This window comes from Convolutriloba macropyga, unplaced genomic scaffold (assembly GCF_964194025.1).
Source record: "Convolutriloba macropyga unplaced genomic scaffold, txConMacr16.3 SCAFFOLD_5892, whole genome shotgun sequence".
NCBI lineage: Eukaryota > Metazoa > Xenacoelomorpha > Acoela > Convolutidae > Convolutriloba > Convolutriloba macropyga.
The window spans coordinates 5,295-14,081 of record NW_027453001.1 but is presented as its reverse complement, the minus strand read 5'-3'; the positions used below and the strand labels follow the sequence as shown (position 1 = coordinate 14,081).

The 8,787-nt window shown below is 36.9% G+C and overlaps 1 protein-coding gene across 1 annotated transcript; it reads left to right on the top strand.

Moving 5' to 3' along the window:
• Nucleotides 1-1,394: 1,394 nt before the first annotated feature.
• LOC142357971 (uncharacterized) lies at nt 1,395-6,949 on the top strand (the record flags this gene model as incomplete). Its single annotated transcript, XM_075409453.1, has 2 exons — nt 1,395-1,675; nt 6,771-6,949. Coding segments are annotated over exons 1-2 (372 nt in total), but the record flags the coding sequence as incomplete, so codon positions are not given.
• Nucleotides 6,950-8,787: the final 1,838 nt, after the last annotated feature.

The following is an 8,787-nucleotide window of genomic DNA, read 5'->3' as shown; positions in this document are numbered from 1 at the left end:
TATCCTGCCTAGAGGGAAACCGTCTCCGTTGGTCAGTCAATGCCTGTTTTAGCCCCGTCTACCTTCAGGTAGATTCCTGGGCCTAATCGAGTGCATACTGCTGTAAGGAGGGGCAGGAATATGCAAGAACAAAATGTAAAATTTTCGGTTAAATTAAGCGGTCAAAAAGTTCTGATTTTTTTTCAATTTTCGCCTTTCTTTCATCCTCTGTCTCTCTCATATCTAGGTGAGTCAAAAAGTTCTTTGTTTTCTATTCGGGCGGTACCAAAAAAAGCATGAACTTGCTTATTTACCGTCCACCTTGGTGCTTTCTATTTCATAGATTTATTAAATAAAATTGTTATTTATAAAGCATTGAGGAAATTAAATTATTATATATATATATTATTATTATAATATTCGCTATAAGTAATTTTTCATAAATTTTCGGGGGCTTTCCTACTACACCCTTCACTTTAGTGTACTGATAACCTATAGCCGCCATCCCAATCAAGGTATATATATATCACAATGGGCGGCTTTAGTTTCGTTTTGTGAGGGGGGAATACAATGGGAAGAACCCAAACTTTCTATTCTCTCCTCTTATTGCATTCCCAGCTAAGTATGTGCCAACATATAACGTACACCCACCTCCCAATTGCCGCAAATATACTATAATATGGGCGGGGCCAAATTTTTGTGATGGAGATGAATCGGAAAATCCAATATTGTACGCACGAGGGTAGCGTCGTGCGTTCAAAATCACATAGTCTAGGAACCTCAAACCGCACGTAAGTGTGAAGATGAGTGCATGACGGTCTGGACATCAACGCAAGAAATTCTCAAATTGACGCGCTAACATTTTTTTCCTTTTGTGAACCCCCCCCCCATCTCATTGGGTGCATATTATATTCACCCCCCCCTTCAGATGCATGTGCATATCTACCCACCAGATGGTTTATCGTGTAATGGCACGTGTTCTGTAACTGGGGGTTGCATAACGTACTGGAGGGCGCAAGCAGAAAAAATCCAAAATGTGTTTGAGTTACGCTCGCAACCGTAGCAAGGTCTAGTTTTTCATTTCCTAAAAAAAATGGACATTTAAAGAAATTGATTAAACAGTGGGTAAAAAAAGCGAAAGTCACAACCCGGTCTAAACTGGGGCTTGGCCCGGGTCAAAGACAACAGGTGGAGCACTGGATGAGTTAAAATAATCGGTTCCCCCCCCCCCCCAGCTTAGTGGGTGCTTATTATCTGCACCCCCCAGACGCACGTGCCATATTTTTAGATGATGATGTACTATGTAATGGCACAAGCTCTGTAACTGGGGTACACATAATGTACTGGGGGAGCATTGGAAGAATTCTGATTAAAATAATCTATATCAGTGTTGTGTCTGAATATTGAGCAAAAAATCGAAGTGATATAGCGCACGTGGTACAAGTTTTCACAAAAATGCATCAGGGAAAAGCATTTCGCATGTAGTGTTTTTTAAAAGCGATTATGACAAAAGAAAAACTTAAATTGGACTTTTTGGACAAACAGTGCCCGCAAAATATTCAAATAATTGGAGAAGACCAAAAAACAAAAGTGAACACAGGGGGGAAATTGGCCACCCTATTTTCCAGCATGAGAAGCAGAATGTTTTCACGTGGGCGGAGAAGGGCTTCGTTGTCACCGACTTGTCAAAAATCAGGTTACTCAAGTACTCTTTCTCATCTTTAGGAGAGAAACAACCAAAAATCGATACTTTCTTATTATGGGTAGAACCTTTGGATCTTTCCCATTATAGCCCCCCGCGCACGAAATTATAGCCACCCTCCTCCATTACGGTATGGTTATTACGATTTGCGGAGGGCTTCAGGTAATCTGACCACCCGTGTTGAGGACAACGACGAAAAAAACGACAATATTTTGTAAGAAGTTGTCGTTTTTCGTCGTTTTGTCGTCGTTTTCGTCGTTTTGTCGTCGTTTTCTTCGTTTTCATTAGTTTTCGTCGTTTTAGTCGTCTTTTAAGTGTAAGAAATGATCGTTTCTTCGTCGTTTTTTTGTCGTTTCTTTCGTCGTTTTTTTTTTCAATTAAAATCGTCGTTTTTTGATCGTTTTTTCGTGGTTTTTTTGTTATAAGAAATCGTCGTTTTTTGATTGTTTTTTGTCCTTTAATTGCTCTTGAACTATTTTTTCTCTATTAGATCGTTTTGGCATAAAAGTATCATGGACTGATAGCGCAGAGGTCAGTGGAGCAAGTGAATGTATCAGGAGTTCAATGGTTCGAATACTGGCGGGGATCGTTTTTTCGTCGTTTTTTTTTGAAAAACGATCAATTCCTACATAAAAATAACGAACAAAACGACGATTACCACGTAAGGGCTTTGATCGTTTTTGTCTAATGAAAACGATTAAAAAACGACGATTTCTTACAAGTGAAAAACAAAATTCTTCAACACGGGCACTTAGCTGGGGGGGGGGGGATTTGATTTCATAATTGGAATGTTACTTGTAGTGCCGAACATTTAACCCTCCCCCTCGACCTCACTTGATAAGAATCTGCACCAGGTTGCATGAGGCACTACAAGTAATACACTCACTAAGCTGGTCGGGACCGCAACGCCCAAAAACATTCCAATTATGAAATCAAATCATTCCAATAGGTTAACGAGAATTTTGGGGTCTTTCTCATTATAGCCCCCCAGCTTAGTGGTCACGTAACCTATAGCCCCCCATCATGGTTATCATACCATAATGGGGGGCTATAATTTTCCTCTATACCCCCACTTTAGTGGTCTGATAGCCTATACCCCCCCCCCCCCCCCTCCATCAAGGTAAATTTATCATAATGGGGGCTTTAATTTCGTTTCGTGGGGAGGGCAGAAAATAACGGGGAAAACCCAATTTTTCTAATCTCTCCTCTTATAGCATTCCCAGCTAAGTATCTCCCAGCATATAACGTACACCCCCCTCCCAATTGCCATCAAGATACTATGAGGTGGGCGGGGCCGAAATATTGTGAACAAGTTGAAAGAATGGAAAACTCTCATTTTGTAAGCGCGAGGGGAACGTCGTGCGTTCAAAATCCATTGTCTAGGAACCACAAAAACGCACGTAAGTGTGAACATGAGTGCATGTCAGTCTAGACATGAACTCACGAAATTCTGAAAATGGACGCGTTAACATTTTTTGGATCTTTTGCAGCCCCCCCCCCCTCCGCTGATTGCGTGCAAATTTGGGCATAACTGCAAAATATCTCTAATTGGATTTTTTCCGTTTGTGCCCCCCACCCCAGCTTAGTGGGCGCATATTATTTGACGCACGTCCCATATTTTTACATAATGATTTGCTATGTAATACCACGTGCTCTTACTGGGGGCGAATAACGTACTGGGGGGGCACAAAGGGAAAAAATCCCCCAATTTTTATATTAGAAAGTCACAATACTTTAATCCCTAAATACTTTTTTTAATGTATTCGTAAAGTTTTTTGAAGGCCTACGCAAAGGTTTTTCAAAACGCTAATTACCAGATAATTTTGATTATGTATGAATGAAACGAATAAGGTATGAAAATTTAAAGTATATAAGTTACTAGAAGATTTGCTTTTCTTATTTGAAAGAAAGGAGCATTTTTTCTGATTTTGAACGTATGAAAGTCTGCGAGAGACATAAAAATTTAGCCCCCGTCACAAAAAGTTTGTTATTATTTAGCATTTTACTATGTGAAAATAATGCAAATGCACCTGTTGGTCTTAAAACATAACTTCTCACTAAGCTGGGGGGGCTGAAATAGAATTGATCCGATTAGGGGGATAATGGGGATTAATGGTGGTTAAATGAAGGAATTTTTGGATTTTACCCCTCAAAAGTTACCCCCGAAATGATGTAAGATTAGGAGGGGGGTGAATCTATGTAAAGTTAGGGGGTTATGGGGGTAAGGGGGAAATTTCAGATTTTATCCCCAAAAATTACAGCACAAAAAGATGTAAGATTAGTGGGTAATTTTAAGGGGGTAAAAGGTTGTAGAATTAAGAGAGTTATGATGAGTAAGGGGATAATTGTTAGATTTTATCCCACAGAAATTAACCTCCAAAAAAATTAAAATTATTGTGTAAGTTTAGAGGTTAAAACAATAGATTTTACACCAAAAATTACCATTCAAAAATTAATAAAATTTGGGGGTAATTTTACACTCCAAAGTTAATGAAATTTAACCTTAACGAAGTTAAGGTGCACAGTTAAGGTAAGGTTACCAAAAAAAATACCCTAACATTTCTTTTACTTTAGTTAAGATAAAAATTGATCCTATTTTTGATTAAGTTAATTTACATTAAATTACCTTAACTTTTTAAATATTTTTTTTTATATTTAGTAAAATTACCAAACAAAATTCTAAAGCTTGCTTAACAAAAAGAGATCCGCCTTTAATACTCCTTTTGGAGCTCCGCCGTTTGTATTGAAAGATATTGCAAAATTCCTGCAAATGACGCTTATCTTGCAGGAAACTTTTAAGATCTTGCGAGACAGGCGTTAAAAATGTTAGGCAAAGCAGATGCACTGTTAAAGACTGGTTAATTTCTTGGTCACATTTTTTTAAAAAGTCCAGCTCATTGACAGAAAATCTCAGTTTAAAATAATAGGCTTCATACACTATACCTCAGTTTCACTCCATTATTCTCCTATTCTTGCATCGTTTTAACTCGCATTAACTCCTATACCTGCATCGTTTTATCTTTTATCACCCCCTACTCTTGCGTTGTTTTACCCCCCTTTTACTCCCCTACTCTTACCACAATTTATCCGCCCCCCTATCACTGCTCTTATATCATTTTAGCCCCCAAGAACTACTCTCTACTCTTGTACCACTTTAGTACCCCCTCTCCCCAATATTTGCTTTCCCTCAACTCTTGCATCCAATTACCCCCAAACTTATATAAGACTTTTGAGGGGAATTGGCTCAAAATTCCCTGATACCCCCTAATCTTACTCTATGGGGTATAAATTCGACACGTGGAACAGGATCTTGCGATGTTCTGGTGAACGCACAAAAATCTGGATATGAACGCACGAACTTCCGAACATGAGTGCACAAAGTCTGGCGAACATTTTGAACACGAAGCACAACAAAGTCTGAACACGAACACAAGAAAGTCTGGTGAATGCACGAAAATCGGATTTTCAACGCCTCAAATTCTGAAAAAACGCTGTTTCCGTCTGGGAGGCGCTGATCACACCAGTTTCTCAACTTGGGCAGTGATTTGTAACTGTGGGTGCATGCCTAAATGGAAAGCAAGAACGGCAGAGAAGGCTTCCCATTTTAGCCTCCCCCTCCCAGCTTAGTAGTCAGCTCCCCCAATCATCGTAAATGTACCAAAAGAGGGACTAATAGTTTATGAGGGGGCTATAATTCCATGGGGAGGGCTATAATGCGAAAGACCCCCAAAAATATCCAATTTTTCTCTGAATTTGTACTCCTGGATATCAACAGCTCCACTATTTGAAAAACACTATTTTTATACAAATTTCTTTATTGGAGGAAATTAGTTTGTATTTTATGATCATGCCTTCTACCACAAAAATTCAAACACGCATCATTTTATAATTGTGACAATATCCGCGCTGCTATTATAGTGGCCTGTACAACCATTATAATTCGTTTCTCATAGCGCTCAACCTAAACAACTCTTTACTTAGAAAGAATTAGGCCAGTAACACGACTAATTGCAGATTTATAGAAGTAGTTGAAAAAGTACTAGTAAGAAGAAAGCCCCATTTCTCAAAAGTCCCGCTAAAAGACACAAAATATCAGAAAATAATTTGGTCCATTTTTCAGCGGCATCATTTACTGAAGTGTTCTGTTTTGTGTTCTGTTTGGGCAGAGAATGCTTCCCATTTTAGCCTCCCCCTCCCAGGGGGAGGCGTTAACATAACTCAACTCAATTCTCAAAGATCGAACAAAATGGTAAATTTTCAATTTTGTCCTTTAAAATGGAATATATATCTGCAATCAGACCAAATATTGATAATTCATTTAGTGCTTTATTTTGTTTACCTTAATTTATTTAGACATCAATATGATGAGCCGAGTAATCTATATAGGGGAAAAAAGTCTTTTTTGTTTGTTTGCGACAGTCAGTTGTTCAAAATACAGGCAAAATTTACATCAAAAGTGTATGAAAAACACTTTGAAATTTTGCTAAAGTGCTCCTTTGCGAAAGTGAGCTAATGTGTGCAAATTGTCAACTTTTCGTTTTGATTTGCACACAAACGTGGCAACAATCACCACTTGCTTTCCTGTAATGTAAATTTCAATACTTTGGCGTTGATGAGAGTTAAATTGTTTCTTCGAGGCTACTGCTCAGTAGAATTAGAAAAAAATTGAAAACTTAAATTTTTAAAAACTAAAGAATGTTTTTAGAATAGAAAGAACAAGAACAAAGTTAGTTTGAGATGGTTATCAACACAAATTTGTATGACCAGAATCTGATCAAAAGAGGCAAAAAAACTGAAGTTTCCATCGCTTTTCATCTTGATCAGCATTAAATGCATGTGATCACTTGAGGAAGTATAGTCCACAAAGTGCACCGAAATCTTATGCGAAGTAATTTTTTAGCGGATAACGGTTGGTCATCAAAATTTCAAATAGGGTACTTAAGAGTTATCAGGTCATTTCAGTCACGGATCTCATCTTGATTACTGTTTCAGTTCCGTAAAAATTTTGGGTAATCTTCAAATCGAGATAGACTTTATTTGTCTTTTGCCTTTTGACGGTTCGATTGTTTTTAAACAGTTTTTTTTTCAGAAATGCGATATGAACGTGGGAGGATGTTCACTGGAAGTTCTGTCCTAGATGACGAATGTTGCTACAGTTCCGAGTCTGACTCGCCTTTCTCAATATCTTCTAGAAACATCTCGCCCAGAAGCCTCACCAGAGCAAACAACGCAAACGCCATCTTCACTAGTGGTAGCATTGTCAATCAGGTTAAAAGAAGTATTAGTTCGATAATCAAAAATTAATTACTAAACGCTCTTTAGAAAATTGAAAATAATTCACCGGAGTGGGGAACCCGGAAATAGAACAACTGCATTGTTTTATGCGGTGCAAAGCGCTGATTTTCTGAGAGCACGTTGATGCGAACGAATATCAGCACCCTATTAGTTCCCAGAAAATCAGTTCTATGCGGTAATTTTTTGTATCCAATTTAAATCATTTGTTGTTTGTTTTCGATTAGATTTGCTGCGGGAAACAAAAAGCACAGATCATTTTCTGCTTACAATCTTTGCTCTGCCTGTGATTCAAAATTGCTTTAAAAAATAACTTTTAGTTACTGTTCTCATAGATACTTAGTATTAGTTCTGTCTTACCACTATACTCTAGATCGGTGATTTTCTTCCGATGATTTTCTACAAATCAGACCAAAATAGAAAACGCTCGGATACTTGGCTCATGTAATGGTTAAAAATTTCTTGTCATAAAATTATGACATTGTTACGCCCAGACTTCAAAGCCGTGCTGAAATATTTTCTGCCTCTTTTCATGAGAAATTTTTGTGTTGTTACCTACTCAGATGAACATATGCTCCGTTCTGAACGACGCACGTCAAATAAAAATCGTACAGGATAAATTTTAGATAACCGAAGAAAAAATTGCTCAGACTTGATAACATTTGTAGCATGATTCTTTGTTGTATGTCATGCCTGCGTTTTTTTACAATTCAAAGAATTTGAATTGTATTGTGGTGTTGTCTTTTTTTACAATTCAAAGAATTTGAATTGTATTCGGGCGCTGTCTTTTTTACGACTCGAAGAGGAGTATTGGAGAAGTCCTTTATTTTTAATCAATTTTATTGGAGGGATTTTTGAAGCGGGAAATGAAACGCGTAAAAAAATTTGGAGTGATTTTGGCGCTGAACAAAAGTGAAGAGCGGAGCGAAAAGAGAGTGGTTTTTGTTCATACCGCTGTTTTTGAGAGAGCGAGAAGGTGATGTGTGAAAAAATTTTCTCTAAGCGAGCGAAATTTTTTTGTTCACGTGCGGCATTTTAAAACAGTTTCTTTTCCTTTATTTTGGTTAAGAGGTTTGGTTATGATTTTGTTTTATTTTTAGGCTGGTTTCGGTAGTGGTTTGAAGGTTTCTGGAAATTAATATGAATTTTATGATAAGTCGGAGGTTTTTAATGTATTTTGCTGATTTTCGGGTTAATTTTTGCGTTTTTTTGACGATAACTTTGTTTTATTGGCTCAAATGCGTATTGAGGAAACCTGTTCTACTTGAGCAATTTTATGATATCAATTGGTTACAGTTTTGTGGGTAACATTTTTTTTTGTTGAGAATTATGCCAAAAAAATGGCGAAAATTGAAACCATTTTTCTTAATTTTTTGCAGTTTTTCGATTTTTTCTGTTTTTAGCTAAGTTTCTTTGCCTATTAAGACTTGACTATTGTTTTGCGAGCATCTGGATACCCGATTGGCCGAAGGAAATTTTTCTTTGGATTTTTATGTTTTTGAAATATTAAAAAATTTAGTAACTTTTTCCAGTTTTTCGGTGACAGTTGTTTTTAAGAGCTTTTTTTCATAATTTTATCCTATAGTTTTTTCAAAATTCACATAAGTGGTTTTTATAAATACTATTTGTTTTGATGAAGTTATTTTGGCAGAGATAGTTTTTTCGGAATCTCAATTTATAACAAAAAATGATCAAATTTTTTTTATCATATTTTAACAGTTTTTGTTTTTACTTTTTTGTTTCATGAATTTGTTTCAAGATAATCATAATTTAGTGAAGGCACGTTTTGTTTGATGAGTAGTTGGATGGCGTTT